Raw genomic sequence first — 27,508 nt, 5'->3', positions numbered from 1 at the left:
TCAATCAATCTTATTTGACCAGACTTCAGGGGAGTGTGTAAGGAATGGGGGGACACAGAGTGCAGAAAGGGCACACACTCCCACCAGCTCATAAATCATCCTGGTGAACCTTCTCCGAACTGTCTCCAGTAAAAGGTCACGGACATCCAGTTTAAGTTGCCGAAGTGCTGGCCCTTCCCCCTCACTTTGTAATTTGTATCACCTAAGACACGGCTGAATCAGAATCAGGTTTATTACCACTGCTATACACCCAGTGACCACTTTATCAGATACCTTCAGTACCTAAAAGAGTGGCCACTGAGTTAATGTTCATGGTCTTCTGCTGCTGTAGCCCATCCACTTCAAGGTTTAACGTGTTGTGCATTTACAGATGCTCTTCTGCACACCACTGTTGTAACGTGTGGTTATTTGAGTTACTGTCACCTTCCTGTCAGCTTGAACCAGTCTGGCCATTCTCCTCTGACCTCTCTCATTAACAAGGTGTTTTCACCCACAAAACTGCTGGTTTGTTTTGGTGTTTTTTTGTTTATCGCTTCATTCTCTGTGAACTCTAGAGACTGTTGTGTGTGAAAATCCCAGGAGATCAGCAGTTTCTGAGATACTCAAACCACCCTGTCTGGCACCAACAATCATTCCATGGTCAAAGTCACCTAGGTCACGTTTCCTACACATTCTGGTGTTTGGTCTGAACAACAACTGAACCTTTTGAGTGTAATATATTGTTGAGTCAGAGTGCTGAGGTATGGCCCCTTCCTCCCTGGACAGTCTGCTTTAGTCAGGCGCCTGTTACCCATTTCCACAATAGCTGGAGGTGCGCTTTACCCTTTTCTGCCTCCTTCCAGAAGACAAACCCTTGTGTTCATCACTGCCACCCCACCTCCCTTACACAGCCCCCGGTTCGTACCTTCTTTCAATGGGTAGAAGGGCAGGGCACCTCCACACGCCTCATCCTCCGTCTTCACCACCACCACTACATAAAAACTGCTGTTTCGGAAATCCTTCCGCTGTTAGGATGAAACAAGACAGGCTTGATTATCACAAAGGTGCTGACTGTCTCTCCGTTCACTGTCCTAGACAACCTTGATAGAAACAGAAAATAGTCTTTTAATATTGGGGTGGGGGGGGGGGGGGGAAGAAAGGAGCCCTCCAGCACACAGGACATGCCCTTTTCTCACTGTTTCCATCAGGGAGGAGGTACAGAAGCCTGAAGACACACACTCAGCGATTCAGGAACAGTTTCTTCCCCTCTGCCATCCGATTCCTAAATGGACATTGAACCCTTGGACACTACCTCACTTTTAAAAAAATATATATTATTTGTTTTTTGCACAATTTTTAATCTATTGTACTGTATTTAGAATTCACTTATTTATTTGTTTTCTTCTATATTATGTATTGCATTGAATTGCTGTTGCCAAGTTAACAAATTGCACATCACATGCCAGTGATAATAAACCTGATTCTGAAATTCTCCTTGGGTCACTTGTGCAGGTCTTGCCACTGACTTTATTTTAATAAGCACAGTCAGCTTTGGCAAAATGAATGGGAGTGTGTGAGCGAGGGTTCATCCCAGGCCTGATACTCATATAGTTGTTAAACATCAGCAATCAAATTCGAACTCCATCCTTTCTTCTCCTCACTACTTAATATATTCCCTTCCCCAGCTGATTAGAAAACATCTCCAGTCTTTCTCTAAGCCTCTCACTGAGGGAAGAGGTGGGGGAAGGAAGCCTACCTCTACTCTACTCTACTCTGCCCCAGAGGAAAGTCTGAGGTCTCCCGAAATCCAAATGAGGAACTAACCACGAGGAAAGTTCCAAGTAGACACTCCAATTTGACAGAGCATTGTATATATACACACAAGCCAACAGTTTGCACTCATGTACAATTATTAAATTGACTTTATTTCTTATATCCTTCACATACATGAGGAGTAAAAATCTTTTCGTTACATCTCCATGTGAATGTGCAATCATAGTAATTTATAATAAATAGAACAGTCAATGTAATATAGAGTACACTCAAATCAGCATGAGTTCATCAGTCTGATGGCCTGGTGGAAGAAGCTGTCCCGGAGCCTGTTGGTCCTGGCTTTTATGCTGCGGTACCGTTTCCCGGATGGTAGCAGCTGGAATAGATTGTGGTTGGGGTGTCTCGGGTCCACAATAATTCTTTGAGCCCTTTTTTCACACCCTGTCCTTGTAAATGCCCTGAATCATGGGAAGTTCACAACTACAGATGCGCTGGGCTGTCCGCACCACTCTCTGCAGAGTCCTGAGATTAAGGGAGTTACAGTTCCCATACAGTGATGCAGCCAGTCAGGATGCTCTCAATTGTGCCCTTGTAGAAAGTTCTTAGGTTTTGGGGACCCATACCAAACTTCCTCAACTGTCTGAGGTGAAAGAGGTGCTGTTGTGCCTTTTTCACCACACAGCCGGTGTGTACAGACCACGTGAGATCCTCGGTGATGTGGATGCCGAGGAACCTGAAGCTGTTTACCCTCTCAACCCCAGATCCATTGATGTCAATAGGGGTTAGCCTGTCTCCATTCCTCCTGTAATCCACAACCAGCTCCTTTGTTTTTGTGGCATTGAGGGAGAGATTGTTTTCTTGACACCGCTGTGTCAGGGTGATGACTTCTTCTCTGTAGGCCACCTCGTTATTGTTTGAGATTAGGCCAATCAGTGTAGTATTGTCCCCAAAGTTAATTAGCAGATTAGAGCTGTGGGTGGCGACACAGTCATGGGTATACAGAGAGTATAGGAGGGGGCTTAGGACACAGCCCAGACCTGTGTTGAGGGGCAGAGGTGAGGGAGCCCACTCTTACCACCTGCTGGCGATCTGACAGGAAGTCCAGGATCCAGCTGCATAAGGCAGGGTGAAGGCTGAGGTCTCTGAGCTTCTTGTCGAGCCTGGGGGGAATTATGGTGTTGAATGCTGAACTGTAGTCCAAGAATAGCATTCTCACATAAGCAACCTTCTCCAGATGTGTAAGGACAGTGTGAAGAGCTGTGGCTATTGCATCATCTGTTGATCGGTTGTGTCGGTAGGTGAATTGCAGGGGATCCAGTGGTAGCATGCTGCAGATGTAATCCTTGACCAGCCTCTCAAAGCATTTGCTTATCATTGAGGTGAGTGCGAATCCAGTCGTTCAGGTGTGTTACCTTGGTCTTTTTTGGTACAGGGACAATGGTGGATGTTTTGAAGCAGGAGGGCACTCTACACTGGGAGAGGGAGAGATGAAAAATATTTGTGTATACACCTGCCAGTTGTGCTGCGCACATCTTAGTACTCGCCCTGAGATGTCGTCTAGTCCCGCAGCCTTGCGACTGTCCACCCGTTGATCTGCATATCTCAGCCTCAGATGAACACATTGCAGGTTGTAACGGTGGCTTTCCTCGGAGGCTCAGTGTTAGTGACATCGAATGAAGCGTAAAAGTGGGTGAGCTCATCTGGAAGAGAGACCGCAATGTTGGCAACACCATTACGTTTGGCTTTGAAGGGTGCGATGGTATGCAACCCTCGCCACAAGTCACGTGTGCTATTCATTATGAATCTTGACTCAGGTGTCGCAATGGGAGGACGGACTGCTCAAGGTACGAGGAACTGCACTGCTGCCACAAAACAACAATTTTCACAACTTATATCAGAGATAATAAACGTGATTCTGAGTCTGAGGATTCTGTTGCAATGTGGAGGATTGTGGAGCTTATCTGTTGAATTCAGCTGTTGAGTCGAACATCTGCTGCCTTGTATTAGTTTGAGCTGATAAACTGGAAGCAGCATTCACCCCACATAACCATCTCCAACAAGAGACAGTCTGATCACCTCCTCTTGACATACATTGTCATCCTCAAGCCTGAACCCATTACTGTCCGTCTACTCTATCTCTGCCTCTCATAATCTTATAAACCTCTATCAGATCTCCTTCAGTCCCCGCCACTCCAGAAAAATCAACCCAAGTTTGTCCAACCTCACGTTACAGCACATCCAGGCAGAATCCTGGTAAACCTCATCGGCACCCTCTTGACATTGTTCAGATAGTGAGGCAACCAGAACTGTATGCAATTCTCCAGATGCGGCCTAACCAGAGTTTTATAAAGCTGCAATGTAACCTCTTCACTTTTGAACTTTGACTTCTGGCTTTTAGCGAAATTGTCTGGCTTGCTCCTCCATTGCACATTAAAATGCAGAGATGGAATTTCAAAAATAAAATCTGTCCTGCTGTTAAAAACTGTTGAACAACAACTCTAGCATCATTTTGAGAGAACTAGAATATAAAATCAAGCATGTAATGCTGAGGCTTTATAAAACACTGGTTAGACTGCACCAGAGACTATTGTGACCTGTTTTGGGCCCCATATCTAAAAAAGGATGTGCTGTCATTGGAGCGGATCCAGAGGAGGTTCACAAGAATGATCCCAGGAATGAAAGGGTTAACATACAATGAGTGTTTGATGATGTTGGGCCTGTACCACTGGAGTTTAGAAGAATGAGGGGGGGATCTCATTGAAAACTTACAAATATTGAAAGGCTTAGATAGAGTGGATGTGGAGAGGATGTTTCCTATAGTGGGGGAGTCCAGGACCAGAGGGCACAGCCTCAGAATAGAACATCCCTTTAGAATAAAGAGGGGAGGAATTCCTTTAGCCAGAGGGTGGTGAATCTGTGGAATTCATTGCCACAGGCAGCTGCGGAGGTGAAGTCATTGGGTGTATTTAAAGTGGAGGTTGATAGATTTTTGATTAGTCAGGGTGCCAAAGGTTACAGCGAGAAGGTAGGAGAATGGGGTTGAAAGGGATAATAAATGATGGAAATACAGAGCTGACACGCTGGGCCAAATGGCCTAATTTTGCTCCTATGTCTTATGATCTTATGGTCCAACAACTCATTCCTCAGATGGCTCTCCTGATACTGCATAGTGCCTCAGGATTTAGAGCTGGAACACAAGAGACAAATGCCAGGTTTCTTTTCACAACCTTCTACCAACTGAGCCACGGTGATGCAGACACTGGCACATTGGTTCTCAGTACACAATGGACACAGCACCACAGTTTGCACACATGCAGTGCTGCTTACCTGTACAGTAATGGCTGCTTTCTTTGTCATAGTTTGATAGGTACCACTAAATGCAACATTGTTGTCCAAATCATTGACAGGGCACTGGAAGAAATACAAGTAATATGGTAAACAAGCTCATACTGCAGATCAGTTCAAGTTTTTAAATGAAGGTCCAAAACTCCTGACTATTTATTAACTATGAACATAAAACAGTACAGCACAGTATGTTACTGTGTTGCCCCATCTACAAGGGGAAATTTAGAGTGATTGGCTAACTCACCAACACGTCTCTGAGATATGAGGAGAACCACAGGGAGAATATACAAACTTCACAGGAGACTAGGCCCCTGGAGCTGAGGGACAGCAGTACTACCTGCTGTTCAAAATGTCTGCTAAAGGCACCACCAACAACATGGCAACACTGAGCTTTGCTGAATGACAACACCCGTTGGGCCATTTATCTAAGAAAGGATGGCACATCCTCAGAATAGAGGGATGTTCGTTTAGAACAGAGATGAGGAGGAATTTCTTTAGCAGAAGGTGGTCAATGTGTAGAATTCATTGCCACAGATGGTTGTGGAGGTCAAGTCATTGGGTATATTTAAAGTTGAGTTTGATAGGTTCTTGAATAGTCAGAGTGTCAAAGGTTACAGGGAGAAGGCAGGAAAATGGGGTTGAGGGGGATTGAAAGGCAGAGGGCAGATTTGATGGGCCAAATGGCCTAATTCTGCTCTTACACTTTAAGGTGTGACATGATACATTAACATAATGCAGAGAATCCAAACAATCCAGGATCCTGCTCTCTCCTGACTGATTTCATACAAAATTCACCACACCTTGGAATGGTTCAACACTCCAAGTGTGGAGACGGTTGGACACACACAAATAACTGGGAGATCGGCAAAATGTAAAATCAGGTTTCTGAACAATTTCCTTGCACAAAACCTACAATGTTTATCCTTCTCTCTCATTCATTGGTATTGGAATGGAACAGAGGCAAACTAGCTTTGGGAGCGCAGGATCATTTAAGGACTGAAACAGCAAGGCTGATGAAGGGTTTTTTGTTTCAGATCACCATCAATCTATTCTCTGCTTGATGTTTGACTGTTAACTCTCCAGGAACAATTATCATGGCTACTAACTCACTTACTTGTCAGATTTCCTCAGCACTGTTGACAAAATGTCTAAATTGCTACAGTTCCATGCCAAACATACAGTGCTCACATGGTCCTCCCAAGCTGATGTTCTTCACTTACCAGGACATCCTGAATTGAGACCACAGAACAAGGAAATGCAGAATCCGAGCTCACTTTAACTATTACAGACTCTTCTCCATCTGAGAACTTGTATCTGAAGTACTGAGGAGGGACAACAGGACATCATAAACTACCGAGACTTTCCAACCTCAGGTACATCACTTTGCAGACATTAGCAAGTACACATTATAGAGGGTGAGACGCAAGAGATTCTGCAGATGCTGGAAGTCTTGAGCAACGCACAGAAAATACTGGAGGGACTCAGTAGGTCAGGCAGCGTCTATGGAGGGGAATAAATAGTTGATTTTTTAAGCTGTACTCCTCACGGGACTGGAAAAGAATAGAGAATGCTCTGGAGTAAGTGTGGAAAATATACTCAGGATAACTTTGGAAACACAGGATCATTCAGGGACAGGATCAGCAAAGCAGCATTCATCATCAAGGACCCCTGCCACATTCTCTCCTCACTGCTGCCATTGGAAAGGAGGTACAGGTGCGTTAGATCCCACACCACCAGGTTCAGGAACATTTATTATCCTACAACCATCAGGCTCCTGAACCAAGGGGATAACTTCACTCACCCCAACATTGAACTGATTCCACAGCCCATGAACTCACTTTCAAGGACTCTACAACTTGTGTTCTAAATATATTTATTACTTTTTCTCTCTTTTTTGTATTTGCACTTTGGTTGTTTGTCAGTCTTTGTTGTGTGTGTTTTTTCTTTGTTTCTATTGTGTTTCTTTCTACTTACTGTGAATACCGGCAAGAAAATGAATATCATGGTAGTATACGGTGATATATATATATGTACTTTGATAATAAATTTACTTTCAACTTTGATGAAGGTTTTTTGTTGCAGATCAACAGCAATCTATTCATTATCATGGCTATTTGCCAATTTACTAGCCAGTTTTCCTTAGCACTGTTGACATAACAACATGTCCTAAACTGGTTCAAAACATTCCAGCAACACACACAAAATGCTGGAGGAACTCAGCAGACCAGGCAGCAACTATGGAAGAGTACAGTCGATGTTTCGGGCCAAGACCCTTCCTGAAACGTCAACAGTTTACTCTTTTTCATAGATGCTATCTGGCCAGCTGAATTCCTCCAGCATTCTGTGTGTGTTGCTTCAAAACACTGGTGCTTTCAGTAGACGAAGCTGGCATTGCAGCCCCCCATCAACTGGATGGTTAATCAATGCTAATCTAAATAACAATCATTCAAGCAAAGCTATTTTTAAAAACCTGCAGTAGCAAAAAGGAAACAAGTTCAAGCTAATTGTCATTTAACCATACGCATGCATGATTAAATGTACACAGGAAGCCAGAAAGGGAAGTGAAAATGACCAAGTGAAGGTGAAAATGGAGTGGGAACAGGAGTCATGAAGCAGCACCATTGCTAAGGGCAGCTGTGCCAAGCAAAAAGCAAGTGTACCTCGGCCCTGGTGAGTTCTCACCTTTGACTGGAACAATTAAGGCTACGTCCACACTAGACTGGATAATTTTGAAAACGCCGGTTTCACGTAAAAACGAAAGGCGTCCACACTAAGCGTTTTTGAAAATATCTCTGTCCACATTAAAACAGATATTTCAGTGAATCTCCTCCTACTGCGCATGCGGAGGACACATCTACCAAAAACAAGCAACATGTTTGGTGTCAAATCCCACCGTGAAAGACTTGCTGCGTGTTTGTTCAGTTACAGGCTAGAAAGACTTAAACGACGGACAGTTGTTGGGTCTAGTGCAGGAGGACTTAAAACTAAAAAAAAATACTGGAGCGTACGGAGGCAACCTACAAGGAGTTCACGGACAGTATGACCTGGCTGATGACGAACATTGGAAAACTGACTAACTCTGTTGCATTAATAAAGCCCCTTGTTAAATGTATAAAACATGTCTGCATCAGTATTATCTTGTATTTCCATTCAATGTTACATTAGGCTGTTACACATCTATTGTCAGAGAAGTACTTGCGTGAATAGGTAAACCACCGTCATACGAGCAAGGACAGAAAACAGGGCAAAGTGAGTATACTTATTTATTCAGTAAGTTATGGGTCAAAGTATTTGGTGAGTACATTTCTAACTCTTCTGGCTTCAGTCTCATTGCCGTCTGTTCTGAAATTGTTAGGTTGCGTTCAAGAAAACAATGAAATGGCGCGCTGCCGTCACCATCTGTTCCGGCATGTCATGACAGCATTTTTAGATTTCTCCGGTTACCCCGTCCTCACTGATCTGCCCAAGCGGCGTTTTCAAAATTACACACTCTGGAGAGCGTTTCTGAAAATCCCCAGTTTTGGGGGACAAAAATGCCATTTTAGTGTGGACAGAGGGTAAAAACGAAGAGAAAAAGCTTCGGTTACAGATTTATCCAGTGTAGTGTGGATGTAGCCTAAGTGGGAATGAAGGACTCTTTCAATGTGAGGACGCCAAATCAGACTATTGTGGAAGGGAGTGGATTTGGGTGTCTCTGTTCACCAAAGAATTTGAGGACCCTCAGGCCATTGGTGGCTGTGTGGGGTGGTGAGGGGTTGCACATTGATGGCAAAGGTGAGCCAGTTGACAATTGGAAGGTCTTCTTCCCAGGGTGGAAATGCAGGATACAAGAAGGAATAAGGTTTAAGAGTTTAAGATAAGGAGATTGGGGGGGGGGGGGGGGTGTTAAAGAAGATGTATGAGGCAAATTTTTGTTTAAACAATGGTAGATGCCTGGAACACATGGCAGGGGTGGTGGTGATGGTAGAAGCAAACACTATACTGGTGTCTAAGGGGTATTTAGTCAAGCACATTCCTCGCAGGTTGATGGGATGGTTAAGAAGATGTATAGTGTGTGGCCTTCCTTAGTCAGGGGATTGAGTTCAAGAGCTGCAAGGCAACTCTGGTTAGAGCACAACTAGATTTCTGTGTCTACTGGCTTTTATTTATTGAGATACAGCGTGGAACAGGCCCTTCCAGCCCTTTGAACCACGCCACCTAGCAACCCACCCCACCCCACAGCCAATCACAGGACAATTTACAATGACCAATTAACGTACTAACCAGAACGCCTTTGAATTGCGAGAAGAAACTGGAGCACTCAAAGGAAGCCCACACATTCTACGGGGAGGACAGTAGAATTGAACTCTGAACTCCAATGGTGTCACACTAACCTCTACGCAAATTGGTGCCCTGTTCAGTTTAGGTCGCCTCATTATCGGAAGCTTTAGAGAAGGTGCAGAGATTTAATCCAGGATGCTGCCTGGATTAGAGAGCATGTCTTATAAGGAAAGGTTGAGCAAACCAAGGTTTTACCCATTAGAGCAAAGGAGGATGAAAGGTGACTTGATAGAGAGGACAGGCAGCGCCTTTCTCCCCAGGATGGAAATGGCTAAATATACTGTAGGGGGTATAATTTTAAGATGGCTGAAGGAAGGTGGGTCGGGTGTGTCAGAGGTACTTTTTTTCTTTAAAAACACAGAGAGCGGTGGGTACGTGGAACACATTTCCAGGGTTGGTGGTAGAGGTAGATACATTACGGTCATTTAAGAGACTCACAGTGGATGAAAGTAAAATGGAGGGCTCTGAAGCAGCAGGGAATGGGGGGATACAGAGCATGTGTGAGCAGATGGGTTAGTTAGATCGGCATTGTGGTGGGCCGAAAGGCCTTTTTCTGTTCCATGTTCTACTTCCTGCCAACCCATTTCCTGTAAGGACAATATTCCATTCTTCACAGGAGGCAGTGACCCTCCTGAGCTTTTCTCAGACAACATTAAGAAATGGAGTTCAGCTCCCCATTTCACTCCCACACACCATCACCTGGTTCCTTATTTTGCCCCTTTCCCCTGAGGGGAAACGCTAGCTGAGTCATTAGTGCTGAACATGAGTGCTGGTATAGTCACCCGACATTCTGTTGTGCAGATGTCAATACAACCAAAACTCTGGAGGCTTTGTTCGCGGTGGGCAAGGAAGATGTCTACCTATCACATGCTCAAAGGTGAGAAGAGAGGGGAAATTCTCTTTGAAAGCTTCTCAGTGCAGTTCCTTAAAATGTTAAATGTCTGTCCTTACCTGAGGTTGAGAAGGCGTTGCATTAAATCTGAACGGTTCTGCAGTTCTGTTTGATAAATAAAAAATATGTAAGATTAAAGATTTTAAAGATTAGCTTTATTTGTCACATGTATATTGAAACATACAGTGAAATGCATCAATGACCAACACAGTCCAAGGATGTACTGGGGGCAGCCTGCAAGTGTCAGTGTGCTTCTGGTGCCAACACTGTAACTTACTGTGTATGACTTTGGAATGTGGGTGGAAACTAGAGCACCCGGAGGAAACCCCTGTGATCATGGGGATGCAAACTCCTTACAGACAGCAGCAGAACTGAACCTGCTCACTAGCTCTGTTAATTGTTACCATACTGCCCACAGGTGATTAATGTACAATTAGAACTTCACAATCTCTGGCTGTTCTATGAAATTTAATAGTTCATTTATTCACTCTGTGGCCATGTAGAAGGTATGCAGTGAATTGGGAACACAGGGCAATCAGTAAATGTACCAAATGCAGGGTGTGAAACAAATCAAATAGTGGAGGCTGTCAGCACCTTTGCTGGTTAAAATATTATTGTTTATTGATGATTCCATGAGTGGCTAACTAGATAGAGATCTTCAATGTATGTACAAGTTGAATTATGGGCAAAGCCTCTCCCACCATTGAGCACATCTACATGAAACACTGTCACAGGAAAGCAGCATCCATCATCAGGGACCTCCCCACCACCCAGGCCGTGCTCTCTTCTTGCTGCTGCCATCAGGAAGGAGGTACAGGTGCCTCAGGACTCGCACCACCAGGTTCAGACCCTCAACCATCAGGCTCTTGAACCAGAGGGGATAACTCACTCAACTTCACTTGCCCCATCATGTTTCCACAATCTACTGACTCACTTTCAAGGCTCTTTATCATGTTCTCTATATTTATTGCTTATTTATTTATATTTTCGTTTCTTCTTTTTGCATTTGCACAGCTTGTTGCCTTCTGCACTCTGGTTGAAAGCACTAGTTTGGCAGTCATTCATTGATTCTGTTATAGTTACTATTCTATAGATTGTTGAGAATGCCCACAAGAAAATGAATCTCACAGTTGCATATGGTGACACATATATACTTTGAACATAAATTTATTTAGAACTTTGAATTAGGAGGTAGCATAGTGGTTAGCATTTTGCTACTACAGCGCCAGTTCAATTCTGTTGCTATATGTAAGAGGTATATACATTCTCCCCATGACCACATTGATTTCCTCAGGGTGCTCTGGTTTCCTCCCACATTTCAAAGTAAATCACATGGGTCTAATTTGGCAGTGCAGATCATTAGGTCAGAAGGTCCTGTTACCATGCTGTATCCTTAAATAAATAAAAATTCAAATGAGAGGAGCTATTCAGACTAATTCACCTCATCTTCCACACAAAAGTACAAAGAATCACACAAATTACATCTCTGCTCCAAGAGACAAGTTAATGAAGGATATAGACAAGGTACAAGAGAGCGGTTGCTGGCTGAGAAGGTACATTCACCATGCGTCTAGACAAGCACTCTGTTTATGAACCTCAAGGCATGAATGGGGCTAGTATGGATGGGGTGGGCCAAGTGGCCTGTTTCTATGCTGCTGGACTCTAACAATAAACAGATAGCAACTTTCTGAGGAATTCTCAGCACATATATACAATAGCTGTGCAAGTGCAGGTAAAATGGGAAATCAGAAAAGCACAGATGTTAGAAATCCAAACTAGACAAAGTTCTTGAAACAAAGAGTGGCTCAGGTTGTGTCCAAGGACAGGGTCATTGACCCAAAATGTTTTCTTTCCGTACAACAAAGGTAAAACCACAATACTTAACCAAGCAAACTATATTTATCCACAATTGGTGAAGCAGTATTGCCCCTGGAGAACACAGTAAGATAACAGGAGCTCTAAACCTTCCTTGAGGCCTAGGCAATAATGCTGAATCATTATCACCCACCTTAGTACAAAGTGCTGGATGCGTTTCACGTAGAGTTGGACAGAGGCATTCTTTTCTGACAGTGTTGAGACATCCACATAGAAATACTGCATCTTCAATTCACTTTTAACTTCTGGCTGACAAAGTGTGCGGCTCACATCCTGATAGATGTATTTCCTCTGATACCTGTGGAGAGGTACAGTCAGATTACATCACGCTTCCATCGTACATGGCAACGCATCAGTTAGCGTGACTTGATTACAGCACCAGCAACCTGGGTTCAGTTCCCACTGCATGCTGTCCCCGTGACTGTGGGTTTCCTCAGGTGCTCCAGTTTCCTCCCACATTCAAAAAGTGTACAGGTTAGGGTTACTGAATTGTGGGCATGCTACGTTGGCGCTGGAAGCGTAGTGACCCTTTTGGACTGGCCCCAGCACATTCTCGAACTGTGCTGGTCCTTGACTCAAACAACACATTTCGATGTACACGTGATAAGTACAGCTAATCTCTAATAAAGCATTAACAGCCGGAGCGAACAGTGCAGGTACTGCAGCAGAAATATTGGAGAGAGAATCATCCAATTAGAAAATAATAATCTACACATCACTTGCTCTTTCCTAAACACATTGAGAGAAGCTCCCACCCTCCCTTCAGGTGTTTGCTCATGCAATGAATGCCAGCAAGCTCCTCAATCTTGTGAATATCATCATTAACAGACCATAATCAGGGGAAAGCAAACAGGCTAATGTTAAACACTCTGTCCCCACATCTCCCTTTTTAAATCTAATGATCTAGTGCCAATTCTAGAGGAGGCTGGAGTACATTCCTCTTGACTAAGAGACAGCTTGGCAGAGATAAAACTGGTACTAGATCCAATTAGGAATTCTGGAGAAAGTTCTCTACAAAGGAATTATGATAACTGCTCTGCCCAAGACCGCAAGAGATTGTGGAGAGTTGTGGACATGGCTAGACATTCATGAAAACCAGCTATTCCTTCGTTGACTCGGTCTACGCTTCCTGCTGCCTCGGGAAAGTAGCCAATGTAATCAAAGACACTCCACCCTGGCCCTTATTTCTTCACTCCCATTGGGCAGAAGGTACAAAAGCTTGAAAACATAACACCAAGCTCAACGACAGCTTCCAATTTTTCAATAGACCTCTTGTACAATAAAGATAACTCTTGATCTGTCAATCCGCCTCGTCATGGCCCTTGCACCTTATTTGACTACCTTTACTGCACTCCCTGTAACCATAACATTATATTCTACATTCTGTTATTGCTTTCCTCTTAATGCACAGATGCTTTGAACGATTTGTATAGATGGCAGGCAAAACAAAGATTTCACTGTATTGTGGTACAACACAGAAACAGGCCCTTCAGCCCATCTAGTCCATGCTGAAAGTCCCATCGACCCACACCAGGACCGTAGTCCTCTATACCCCTCCCAAATCAGTCATAAACCACTACAGCACAGAAGCAGGCCCTTCAGCCCAACTAGTCTGATGTGACAATTGCAGCCAGGTAAACAGGAGCGAGGAAGCTAACAGAGGAATATGCACTTGGCCTGATAACGAGACAGAGAGTGAGGTTTCTCAGAAACTTGGATCGGCACCAGATGATTTATTTTTCTTTTGTAATTCTCTCTCTCTGGTTTGGAGGCAGGAACTGGACTCTGAACAGCTGCATATTTGCTAAGTGGACTATTGAAGCAGCTTTTGTCTATAATCTGGGGCTATTTATGAGGTTAATGAGTACACTGGTCAGAATAATTCCTTACAGAGCTTCACTGCAAAGGTTAGCGACTTGCAATTGTACTCCTGACAGAACACGAACAGCTGTTGGAAAACTGAAGTAAAAGAATGTTGAAAATAACCAGTGAGTTACGAAGTATCTCAGGAAAAGAAACCCTGAGTCATTGGCACTCACCTCACCACCATTGAGGACACCTTCAAAAGGCGATGCCTCGTTAAGAACCCTTGCCACAACTTGATGCAAACATCTGAACCTTATCTATCACAACCCACCATCATCAGAGATCCAAATCTGGCTCTTTGTTCAAATTTTGCTTCTTAACCATTGGAACTGTGGAACAATTTTCCCATTCTCAACTTTCCTGAAGAGGAAATGATGTCATTTCCTCTTCCTTTAAAGGTCTCAACCCTCTCTGTTTCCTGCTTTGCCACTTTTCTAAGTCGATCATCTCCAACACAAATCTCTCCTCTGCTTTTTGGAAAGGTCTCAGTGCCTCAGGATATTATAAGACTGTAAGATACAGGAGCAGCATTAGGCCATTTGGCCCATCAAGTCTGCACTGCTATTTCAGCATGGTTGACCCAACTTTCCTTTCAGCCCCAATCTCCCGTCTTTCCCTTATATCCCTTCATGCCCTGACAAGTCAAGAATCTGCCTTAAATATACAAACAGACCTGGCCTCCACAGCTTCCTGTGGCAAAGAATTCCACAGATTCACTACTCTCTGGCTAAAGAAATTCCTTCTCATCTCCATTCTAAAAGGACACCCCTCTATTCTGAATCCTGTGTCCTCTGGCCTTAGACTCTCCCACCACAGGAAACATGCACTCCACATTCATTCTATGAAGGCCTTTCACCATTCGAAAGGTTTCAATGAGGTCACCCCTCATTCTTCTGAATTCCAGTGAATACAGGCCCAGAGCCATCAATGCTCTTCATATGATAAGCCATTCAATCCTGGAATCATTTTCAAAAACTTCCTTTGAACCCTCTCCAATTTCAGCACATTCCTTCCTCAGATTTTTGCATTTTCTCTCCATTTAGAAAATAGTCAACCCTTTCATTTCTTCTACCAAAGTGCATGACCGTACACTTCCCAACACTGTATTCCATCTGCCACTTCTTTACCCAATCTCCTAATCTGTCTAAGTCCTTCTGTGGTCATTCTTCTTCCTCAAAACTAACTGCTCCTCCACATATCTATGTATCATCTGCAAACTTTGCAACCAAGCTATCAATTCCATCATCCAAATCATTGACATATAATATAAAAGAAATCAGTCCCAACACTGACCCCTGTGGAACACCACTAGTCACCGGCAGCCAACCAGAAGAGGCCCCCTTTATTCCCACTCTTTGCCTCCTGCCAATCAGCCACTGCTTTATCCATGCCAGAATTTTTCCTGTAATACCATGGGCTTGTAAGCTTGTTAATCAGTCTTTTGTGGCACTTGTCAAAGGCCTTCTGAAAATCCTTTTTTCAATATTTTTATTAATTTTCACATAGAAGAATACAGAGTGCATGAGGATATATATTATGAATCAAAAAAGATAGAATAGTACCGAATATATATTTAAATCACACTTGCAATCGCAGTATCCTATATTCATAATAAAACACATACATTAATTAAATTGTAATTTGAATTGTAATAATTTTGTTACAAAAAAAAATTTGAAAAAGGCCTTCTGAAAATCCAAACACACAACATCAAGCAATTCTCCTTTGTCTATCCTGTTTGTTATCGCTTCAAAAAATTCCAACAAATTTGTCAGGCAAGACTTTCCCTTGAGAAAACCATGCTGACTTTGGTCTATTTTTTCATGTGCCTTCAAGTACCCTGAAACCACATCCTTGATAATCGGCTCCAACATCTTCCCAACCACTGAGGGCAGACTAACTGGTCTATTATGAAGAGTACACTGAACTACCATAGATCAAAAGTAGAGCAGGATTAACTGAGGCCCTCCACTGGCCAGGGTCAACCATGGATGTTACGTGCCAACTGTCCGTGTGATACCATAAGGCATAGGAACAGATTTAGGCCATTTGGCCAATCGCGACTGTTTCACCATTCAATCATGGCTGATCCTTTTCCCCCCCTCCTCAGCCGCACTCCCCGGTCTTCTCCCCGTAACCTTTGATGCCATGACCAATCAAGAACCTATAAATCTCTGCCTTAAATACACCCAACGACCTGACTGCCACAGCTGTCTGTGGTAACAAATTACACAATTTCAACACCCTCTGGCGAAACCAATTTCTCCACATCTCTTTTTTAAATAGATGCCCCCTCTGTCCTGAGGCTGTGCGCTCTTGTCCTAGACTCTCCCACCATGGGAAACATCCTCTCCACATCTACTCTGTCTAGGCCTTTCAACATTCAAAAAGTTTCAATGAGATCCCTCCTCCTCTGTAATTTATACAGGGTCCTTGAAGTTAATGCCACTTTGCCTCACTAGTATAGACTCTGTGGCCATCTCCCGAGAAAATACAGATGCAAAAAATTCATTTAAGGTCTTCCCCATCTGTTTTGGCTCCACACATAGATTCCAATTCTGATCTTCCAGAGGACCAATTTTGCCCCTTGCAATCCCTTTGCTCTTAACATATCTGTAGAATCCTTTAGGATTCTCCTTCACCTTGTCTGCTAGGGCAAATTTGTGTCTTCTTTTTGCCCTCCTGTCTTAAGAGTTCTCTTACATTTCTTATACTCCACAAGTACCTCATTTGTTCCTACCTGCCTATACCTGCTATGCATCTCCTTTTGTTTTTAACCAGGCCCTCAATATCTCTTGTAAACCAAGGTTTCCTAAGCCTGTTATCTTTACCTTTTATTCCAACAGGCACATACAAGCTTTGTACTCTCAAAATCTCACTTTTGAAGGCCTCCCACTTACCAACTACACCTTTGCCATTAGGCAGCCTGTCCCAATCCACACTTGTTTGATCATTTCTGATACCATCAAAACTGGCCTTTCTCCCATTTAGAATCTCAACCCACAGACCAAACCTATCTTTCTTGCATATTTACTTTGAAACTAATGTCATTGTGGTCACAAGATGCACATCACCTGCCTTGTCTCATTCCCTAATAGCAGGTCCAGTATCACACACTCTCTCCTTGGGATTTCCAAGTACCGATGAAGGAAACTTTCCTGAACACATTTGACAAACTCTATCCCATCTCGTCCTTTTACAGTATGGGATTCCCCGTCAATATGTGGAAAGTTAGAATCACCTACTATAACAACCTTATGTTCCTTGCAACAGTCTGCAATCTCTTTACAAACTTGTTCCTCTAAATCCCTCAGACTGTTGGGTGGTCTGTAATACAGCCCCATTAACGTGGTCATACCTTTCCTATGTCTCAGTTCCTCCCGTAACACCTCACTAGTTGAGTTCTCCAGTCTGTCCTGACTGAGCACTGCCGTGACTAGAAAGGCCATTCCCTCCTCCTTTAATCCCTCCCACTCTGTCATGTCTAAAACAATGGAACCCTGGGGTGTTGAGCTGCCAGTCCTGCCCCTCCTGCAACCAAGTCTCACTCATGGTGACAACGTTGATCTTGTTTTTGACTGACACCAATTTCTCCTGTCTTTCCATTTCACCAGATTGTTCCGTGCAAGAGGGTGCCGTAGTGCGACACTATTATAGCTCGGGGTGTCGGAGTTCAGAGTTCAATCCCATCATCCCCAGTGAGGAGTCTGTGAGTCTTCCCCACGGACTGTGCGCGTTTTGCCTCCGGTGCTCCGGTTTCCTCCCACAGTCCAACGACGTACCATGTAGGTTGATTGGTCGCTGTAAATTGTCCACTGGCTGGGCTTGGGGTTGCTGGGTACTGTGGAAGGGCCTGTAGCACTTTGCTGGGCCAGGCATACACTAATCTCACCTCACCTCCATGTCAGCAGGGAAGCTGGGCATGGTCAGTGCAAATATTCTGCCAGCGTCAGTGCATCAATCAAAAGAGGTCTTGTTGACCAAGCTTCTGCTCATCTGTTCCAACATCTCCCTGTCCACTGTTGTTTAATTAGACACCGGTGAACTGCCTAGGATGGGACAGTAGCATAGAGGTTAGCTCAACACTTTACAATGCCAGTGTTAAGATCGGGGCTCGACTCCCAGCACTCTCTGTAAGGAGTTTTTACGTTCTCCCCACGACTACGCGGATTTACTCCAGCTGTTCTGGTTTCTCCCACATTCCAAAGACATACGGGTTAGGGTTGCTGAGTCGTGGGCATGCTACGTTGGTGCTGGAAGCACGTCCGCACCTCCGAGCTGACCAGTACGATCCTCGTTGATCGGATTGACGCAAGCCATGCATTTCACTATATGCTTCGATGTACAGATGACGAACAAAGCTGACCTTTAATCGCTTTACCCTCTCCAAGAGGGCCACAACCTTGTTGTAGGGTTCAGAGGCTTGCGTGCCTCGATGACCCAGAGAGCTGTGTTGGCTTTATGCTTTGGCTCTTGGTAGGGTCACCCATGCCAAATAGGTCGAAGGGTAGAGGCCAGACTAAGAGCGGTCCACCGGTCCTCCGGGTTCGGGGGTTCAGTTCAGGGTGAACAACCCCAGCTGGTCAAACAAAATAGTTACGGATACAGCAATGAAGATTCCTTCTACATCTTAGTGGCCAAGAAAAGAGAGATGAAGGACCTTCCTTGTTGCCCAAAACGCCAGTGGTTTAACAGGCAGTAAGTAAGTTAGCTGATCTCTTTACCTTGGGAGCATGTAGTTCTGTATAGTTAAGTGTTGTGTGGAATTCAATGGGGAAAAGGTCCACTCCGGTTTTCAGCGTTGGATTAATGTGAGGATATCTCGGGCATTTGGTTCTAGAGTATGAGCATCAGACAGGACAGACACAGGCCCTTCGGCCCATCAAGCTCATGACAACCATCATGCACACATTTACAGTAATCCCACACTCATCTGACAGTACTCTCCCCAAATTTTAAATCAGCTTCCATCTGCACACCAGAAGCCAGTTAACCTTATTTAATAATTAGGGTGCATGGTAACAGTAGCACTATCAGAGTGCCAGTGATGCAGGTTCAATTCCCTCTGCTGTAAGGAGTTTGTAGGCTTTTCCGTGGCTATGCGGGTTTCCTTTGGGTGCTCTGGCTTCCTCCCACATTCCAGAGGTTAATTGAGCTAGTTACCCATAACCCTAAATCGCCTAAATCTTTCAAATATTTTATTTTATTTAGAGATGTAGCACAGAACAAACTCTTCTGACCCAATGAGCCATACCATCCAGCAGCCCACTGATTTAACACCAGCCTAATTCACAATGACCAATTAACCGGTACATCTTTGGATTGTGGAAAGAAACTGGAGCACCTGGAGGAGGCCCATGCAGTCACGGGAAGGAATGTACAAACAGCATCGGAATTGAACTCTGAACTCTGATACCATGAACTGTAATAGCACTGCGTTATCCATTACGCTACTGTGGCACCCTAATATTTATTAACTCTTCCTGAAAGGTCTCTAATGATGTGACTCTACCACTCGAGGACAGAGAATTCCAGAGATTCACCCCAATAAAGAAATTTCACCACACCTTAATTTTTAATGAACAAGTCCTTATTTTGTAGGAAAGTTAATATAGATTCATATATATAGATAATGACCAGCAGAAAGCTTTATGTGCTGGGACACATTAGAAATGGAAATGTTTGGTTAAGTCACAAAGTTCTGATATTTGTTTCCTGTGGGCAAGATGAAGGGTTTCAAACCAAAATGTTTTTCTGTCCATTTTGCCCCACTATCTGTCGTGGGAAGTGTGGCCAAGTTGACACTGGAAGTGTGGCGACACTTGTGGGTCTCCACCTGCACAATCATTGGACTGTGTTGGTCGTTGATTCAAACCAACACATTGCACCGTATATTTTGATGTACATGTGACAAAGAAAGCTAATCTTAAACTTTATCTTTAGAAGCTGGGTTCTTCCAGTGCTATGTATCTGGCTTAAATATACTCTACACCTTTAAAGTGGACACTACAGATTACTTCATTTTCAGAAGTTTCTTGTTTAAATGTCTGGTAGAAACTCTTAAACACAAACTACTTCAGTGGATTTGAGCAGCAGGTATATAATAACACCAGCTCCTCCCCGATGTCAACAAATCATACCCCATCACAGCTGTCCTTCACCTCTTTGTGTCAAAGTGTTGAAATTCACTGCACTATGAGGGGACCTTCACTATAAAACCTAGTCAGTGACCAGCATCGCCTTCTCAAAGGCAGTTCAAGATGGATGATATCAGATTGCCTTGCCTTGTGTCACACACATACAGGAAAACGAGTAACAATCAAAGACGCAGCAGGAAGGCATCTCTACACGCCTGGGCTGTTAGCCAGTTTTCAAAAAAAAATCACAGCATGAAATTTAACACAACTTTCAATTCTCAGGGTCCACACACACACACAAACTGCAGCAGAGAATCCAGGGAAAGCAAGTCCCTGCAGCTCAGTATCCATTATTTCTCTCTTGATCTGTGATGGCCAATTTCAATCCTACAGCAACTACTCCATCATCACAGGTGCACCACATGGCTGTGTGCTTAGTCCCCTGCTCTACTCGTTTTACACTTATGACTGTGGCTAAGCTCACCTCCAATGCCGTGTTTAAGTTTGCTGAATCATAATCAAAGGTGGTGAGGAATCAGCATACAGGAGGGAGACTGAAAATCTGGCTGAGTGGTGTCATAACAACCTTTTACTCAGTGTCAGTGAGACCAAAGAGCTGATTACTGACTTCAGGAGAAGGAAACCAGAGGTGCATAACTCCTCATCAGGCGATCAGAGGGGCAGAGGGGTAGCAACTTTAAATTCCTCATTTCTGAGGATCTGTCCTGGGTCCAGGAGTATATTGGCTGGCTGCATCACAGCCTGGTATGGAAACACCAATGCCCTTGAACAGAAAATCCTACAAAAATTATTGGATACAGCCCAGTCCATCACAGGTGAAGCCCTCCCAACCACTGAGCACATCTACATGAAATGCTGTCTCAGGAGAGCAGCATCCATCATTGGGGACCCTCACCACCCAGGACATGCTCTCTTCTCACTGATGCCGTCAGGAAAAAGGTACAGGAGCCTCAGGACTCATACCTCCAGGTTCTTGAACCAGAGGGGATAACTTCACTTGCCCCATCACTGAACTGTTCCCACAACCTGTGGACTCACTTTCAAGGACTCTTCATCTCAAGTTCTTGATACTTATTGCTTATTTATTATTATTTCTTTCTTTATGTATTTGCAGAGATTGTTGTCTTCTGCATTCTGGTTGAATGCCCAAGTTAGTGTGGCCTTTCACTGATTCGGTTATTACAGTTATTATTCTGTAGATTTATTGAGCATGCCCTCAAGAAAATTAATCTCAGGGTTGTATATGATGACATACTTTGATAAAAGACTTGCTATGAACTTTAATGCTGAGGCTTTACAAGGCATTGGTCAGACTGCACTTGCGAGCATTTTGAGCAGTTTTGGGCCTTTATCTAAGAAAAGATGTGCTGGCATTGGAGAGGGTCCAGAGGAGGTTCACAAGGATGATTCCAGGAATGAAAGGGTTAACATATGAGGATCGTTTGATGACTGGGCCTGTACCCACTGGAGTTTAGAAGAATGAGCGAGGAATCTCACTGAAACATTTCAAATATTGAAAGGACTAGATTGAATGGATATGGAGAGGATGTCCCTTTAGAACAGAGATGAAGAGGAATTTCTTTAGCCAGAGGGTGCTGAACCTGTGAAATTCACTGCCACAGACGGCCAACGCGGTGCAGAGCATTGTGCTAACCACTACACCACCGCGCTGCTCACCCAATACTAGTATCTGTTTAGCATACCTTCCATATTGCAAAGAAGTGCCCAGGCGTCCATTACATGCAAAGAGGCAACACTTCTTCTGTTGACCAGTTCGAAACTTTCACTTCTGCTCATGACAATCTGACCTTTCACAAATTCATTTCATGAATTAAATTCAGATTTTCAGCAGTGCTTTGTCCTCTTTCCTTGATCACACTTCGAAAGGTGTTTCACTGGCCAGGGAGTGGTTTCAAACAAATACAGGTCCTTCAGCCCAATCTTGTTACCCAACTAAGATAGTTGTATTTGTCCACGTTCAGCTCATATCCCTCGATATTGTTCTTATCCACGTACCTGTCCAAATACCTTAAATGCTCTTGTACCTGCCTTGGCCACGTTCTCTGGCAAATCATTCTTCTATATGAAGTTATCACCCCCTAGGTCCCTGTTGTTTTTATTTATTTAGAAATACAGTGTGGAACTGGCTCTTCCAGCCCAAGAAGCCCACACTACACAGCAACCCACCGATTTAACCCTAGTCTAATCACTGAACAATTTACAGTGACCAATTAACCTACTAACCCACATGTCCTTTGGACTGTGGGTGGAAACTCAGGCGGTTACGGGGAGAATATACAAACTCCTTACAGACAGCGCTGACATTGAACTCTGAACTGCAGAATGTCTCAAGCTGTATGAATGTTGCGCCAATCTCCCCACTCTCATCCCCAGACCCATGCCCTCTATTTTTGATTTTCTTACCCTGGGAAAAAGACTGTGTGCTTTCACTAAATCTGTGCCCTCATGTTTTTTTATACACATCTATAAGGGTACCCCTCAGTCTCCCACACTTCAAGGAATAAAATCCGAGCCTTCCCAAGTGACACACATAAGATGCTGGATAAACTCACAGGTCAGGCAGCATCTATAGAGGGGAATAAACAGTTGATGTTTCGGGCCGAAACCTTTCATCAGGACACAGCCTTCCCAACCTCTACCTTTAACTTGGAGTTTCAAGTCCCGGCAACATTCTGGCAAACCTTCTTTGCACTCTTTGTAACTTAATGATGTCTTTCCTATAACAAGATGATCAAAACTATAGACTATACTCTAAGCCTCACAAATGTCTCATACACAACATAAAGTTCCAACCCCCGTACTCAATAAGGCCAGAACATCCTGAGGCTGTAAAAGAAACTATTTAAATGCATATCATAAACATGGGAGATTCAGCAGGTGCAGAAAATCCAGATTCACACTCACAAAATGCTGAAAGAACTCAGCAGGCCCGAAACAACAATTGTGTATTCCCCGTCGTAGTTGCTGCGTGACGTGTTGCTTTCTTTAAAAAAAAACTGCTGGAGGATGACAATACATCAAGCAGCATCTGTAGAGGCAGTCAGATTTTTGATGTTCCAGGACGCAATTCTGCGTCAGGGCCTTAATCCACAGACGCTGCTTGAACTTTGATCAGAGTTCCTCCAGCAATTTGTTCTGTTTTGCTCTAGATTTCACCATTCGCAGACTCCTGTGTCTTATTTCCTGCCGTCACTGGAAGGCTAGTGTGTCCATACTAAACCAATGCGGGAGACACCGGGAAAAGAGGTGCGGCACGGCCACTGAAATGAGGAACTCCAGCGATACTCACAGACCCCTGAGCATCAGTGGTGCCTGGAAGGAGACCACCGCTTTCTGCTGTCGGATCACAAAGAGAACCGGATTTTTGGCTTGCTCGGAGAGAACATTTACGTGGACACGCACTCCCTCCGTCTGCAGAAAGGACAAAACACTGTTAATTCAGACAGACGGTAGAATTAATCCTTTCAGAGGCTAGCGTTAGTTTTACATTCAATTCAGCTGGAACAGCAGCTCCCATCTTTCTGAATGAAAGCCCCACTTTTACCACATACAACAATGGACTTTGGTTCTAATTGTGTTCTTTCTTGTATAATTTACACCATTAATTTATGTTTCTCTTCTGATTGTTGTGCATCTGATCTGATGTAATGTGTGATGCTACTACAAGTTCTTAATTGCACCTGTGCACACATATATATACTCAATTACCACTCCATTAGGTATATCTGTATTTCTTCTTGTTAATGCAAGTATCTAGTTTGCAAATTATGTGGCAGCAGCTCAATACAGAAAAGCATGCAGACACGGTCAAGAGGTTCAGTTGTTGTTTAGTTCAAACATCACAACGGGGAAGAAATGTGATCTAAGTGACTTTGACCATGGAATGATTGTTGGTGCCAGATGGGGTGGTTTGAGTATCTCAGAAACTGCTGATCTCCTGGGATTTTCACGCACAACAGTCTCTAGAGTTCACAGAGAATGGTGTAAACAACAAAAAAAACATTAAGTGGCAGTTTTATTTAGAGATACAACATGCTAACAGGTTCTTGCAGCCCAACGAGCCCGTGCTGCCCAATTACACACACCCATGTGACTAATTAACCTAAGTTGCACGTCTTTGGAATAAGGGAGGAAACAGGAACACCCAAAGGAAACCCACACAGTCACAGGGAGAATGTACAGAATTGAACCTGGGTCACTGGTCCTGCAACAGCATTACCCTAACCACTACACTACTGTTATCCTCCATTAAAGTGACCCTTGAAGTTTGTAGGTCAAGATTAAAATGATTTTAAGCAGAAATCCAAATTCAATGATAGAAATCCTAGCCTCAAACTTTTGGAAAGGCCACTTCTGCAGAAAAAATAAATAAACCTTTGGAATGAGCGTCTTCCACACCCTGCTGAAAAAACAATTAAATCTCTCTGTTGCCATAATAAAAATGTACGAGAGACCAAGCGCCTGTAGACACTACTTGACCTGCTGAGCACTTTCAGATATCCAGTATCTGTAGGTTTCTGATTTTCACCCGTGATCCTGAATCCCATGAACTCTCCCTGGGCAGCAGGACTATGAATGTGCTTACATGTATTACAAGAGATAATGGAAATGCAGAATCACACACACAAAATGCTGGAGGAGCTCAGCAGGTCAGGCAGCATCTATGGAGAGGAATCAATAGTTGATATTTTAGGCCAAGATCCTTTCTCAGGACTGGAAAGGAAGGGGGAAGATGCTAGAAGAAGGTAGGGGGAGGGGAAGGAGTACCAGCCAATTTGCAGTCCTTGTGCATATGACAATAAACTTGACTTTGATTCGTGTCACAAAATCAATAGACTGGAATACAAGTCCAGCAACGCAACGTTTGTGTATTGTTAAATTCTCTTCATTGTTCAATATATTAAAGTGCTTGGTTTAAATAATCCCAACCCACATTTCCAGTTTGACATGTTAATGTACAAAGTTAAAATGCAAATAAGTAGTATCTTTTCTTTAGTCAAATGGAATTGCAAATACGTAACTTTTCAAATGGCTGAGAAACATATCAAATGATGATTGAATAAACTTTTCAATAAACAAGTTTTCTTCCCAAACAAGCCGCTGGGTCAGATAGCCTAGAGGTCAGAAGCCTGATGACTGTGCGGGACCAGTGCTGGGACTGGAGAGAAAGGGGCTTCTTGGTGTTATTGTTATTGTGTTGGTCTGCTGAACGCTGTGGACATGTTATGCTGTTGCTGGAATGAGTGGTGATGCTTGTGGGCTGTCCCCAGCACATTCTTGGGTGTGTTAATTGTTAACGCAGTCAACACATTTCACTGACTGTTTCGACTACGCGCAATAAATAAACCTGAATCTGAACACAAGATTTGACCAGAAGGCTGGATCTAGTGTATGACCTTGCAGTGTCAGGGTGTATGCAATGCTGCAGTTTCGGAAAGTACAAAATATAACCAATTAAATTAATCATTTAGCAATTCCAATCCTTGATAAAAGAAACAAGTGGCTGTTGTAGAACAAATAATTTTGAAATCACACCTAAAAATGGATTCATTAGAAAAGGACTAAAGGATTACTGGATTGTTACAAAAAAAATCAAGTTTTGTTGATATCTTTCTGCTAACCTGACCTCTGACCCAGCACACTCTATGGTTGCTTTAAGTGCCTTTTGAAACAGGTACGGTAGACAATGAGAGGGATGGATAATAAAGATCATAAGACATAGGAGCAGAATTAGGCCATTCGGCCCATCGAGTCTGCTCCGTCATTCAATCATGGCTGATTTGTTATTCCTCTCACCCACATTCTCCTGCCTTCTCCCCGTAACCTTTGATGTCCTGACTAATCAAACATCCACTTTAAATATACCCAATGACTTAGCTTCCACAGCTCTCTGTGGCAATGATTCTACAGATTCACCACCCTCTGGCTAAAGAAATTCCTCCTCATCCCTGTTCTAAAGTGACATCCTTCTCTTCTGAGGCTGTGTTCTCTGGTCCTAGACTCTCCCACCACAGGAAACATCCTCTCCACATCCACTCTATCCAGACCTTTTTGTTTTTTTGCTGCCTTGATGTACTTCTACATGGAATGATTTTTCTAGAAAATAGAACATAGAAATCTACAACACATTACAGGCTCTTTGGCCCACAATGTTCTGACTTTCTGTCTAGATGGCAGGCAAAACAAATGCTTTTCACTGTAGCTTGCTACAATAACCCAACACCACCTCAAGCTCAGCAGGATGAGGAGATTGACTACACTGGGCTCAGACTGGTGTCCGACTGTGTATGCAAGTGTGCCAGCCATCACACTACACTCTGCTCAACGTTACAACTAGAAGATATAGGAGTCGAATCAGGACATCCAGCCCATCACATCTGCTGAGACATTCACTCAATGCTGTTTTTGTCCTCTTCCCAACCTTATTCTTCTGCCTCTGCCCCATAACCCTTAACCCCTTACCAATCTGGAACCTATCAATCTCGACCGTACATACACCCAAAAACTTGTCTTTACCACTCTTTGGGGCAATTAATTCCCCAGACTCACCACCCACTGGCTGAAGTAATTCCCACCAGCTGGAAACATGCAAGCAGAGAAAATAGGAACAGCCATTCAGCCCTTGCCAACCTGTTGCTCCACTCAATTCAATCCTTTATTTAGTTATTTTTATGTTAATTATTTAGAGATAGAGCACGGTAACAGGCCCTTCCGCCCAATGAGCCCACTCCACCCAATTACACCCAAGTGACCAATTAACCTACTAACCCGTACATCTCTGGAATGTGGGCGGAAACCTGAGCATCCGGGGGAACCCACTCAGTCACAGGGAGAACACACAAACTCCTTACAGACAGTAGTGGAACTAAACGCGGGTCACTGGTGCTCTGTTAGTATTACGCTAACCACTATGCTACAGTGCCGCCCATTCTCTCCCAAACCCCAAGCTGCTCACCCTCCACAAACTCTTGTAAAAATAAAATTCCACAGGATCGTCACCATCTCCATTACTCTAATCTTAGCCCTCAATATACAGTACATGTGCAGCATCACAGTGATATGCCCTTCAGCCAAATTCATCCATGCAGCCCAATCTGTCCAAGCAAGCTTAGTCCCATTTGCCTGCATTTAACCCATCTCCCTCAAAACTGCCCGATTCATGTCCAAATGTCTTTTAAATGTGATAGATACTTTATTGATCCCAAAGGAAATTACAGTGACACAGTAGCATTGCAGGTGCACAGACATAAACATACAAATATTAGAAGAGAAGTAAGAA

The 27,508-nt window shown here is 43.7% G+C and overlaps 1 protein-coding gene across 6 annotated transcripts in view; it reads right to left on the bottom strand.

The window, feature by feature from the left end:
- Window positions 1–27,508, bottom strand: part of sidt2 (SID1 transmembrane family, member 2) — a 109,572-nt gene that overhangs the window by 70,377 nt on the left and 11,687 nt on the right. For 3 of the 6 annotated variants that reach the window (XM_073030112.1, XM_073030111.1, XM_073030110.1), the window contains exons 2-7: window positions 23,519–23,640; window positions 12,318–12,482; window positions 10,369–10,414; window positions 6,318–6,419; window positions 5,080–5,163; window positions 905–1,004 (exon numbers count right to left, since the gene is read on the bottom strand). In XM_073030112.1, coding sequence (XP_072886213.1) covers window positions 905–1,004; window positions 5,080–5,163; window positions 6,318–6,419; window positions 10,369–10,414; window positions 12,318–12,482; window positions 23,519–23,640 — 619 coding nt within the window. Of the gene's footprint in view, window positions 1–904; window positions 1,005–5,079; window positions 5,164–6,317; window positions 6,420–10,368; window positions 10,415–12,317; window positions 12,483–14,223; window positions 14,312–23,518; window positions 23,641–27,508 lie in introns of those variants that run through there. The other 3 variants (XM_073030114.1, XM_073030115.1, XM_073030113.1) reach the window with 3 other exon arrangements.

This window comes from Hemitrygon akajei, chromosome 26 (genome assembly GCF_048418815.1).
Source record: "Hemitrygon akajei chromosome 26, sHemAka1.3, whole genome shotgun sequence".
In the NCBI taxonomy this organism is placed as follows: domain Eukaryota; kingdom Metazoa; phylum Chordata; class Chondrichthyes; order Myliobatiformes; family Dasyatidae; genus Hemitrygon; species Hemitrygon akajei.
Note: the sequence above shows the minus strand (reverse complement) of the source record. Positions and strands in the feature narration are given on the sequence as shown.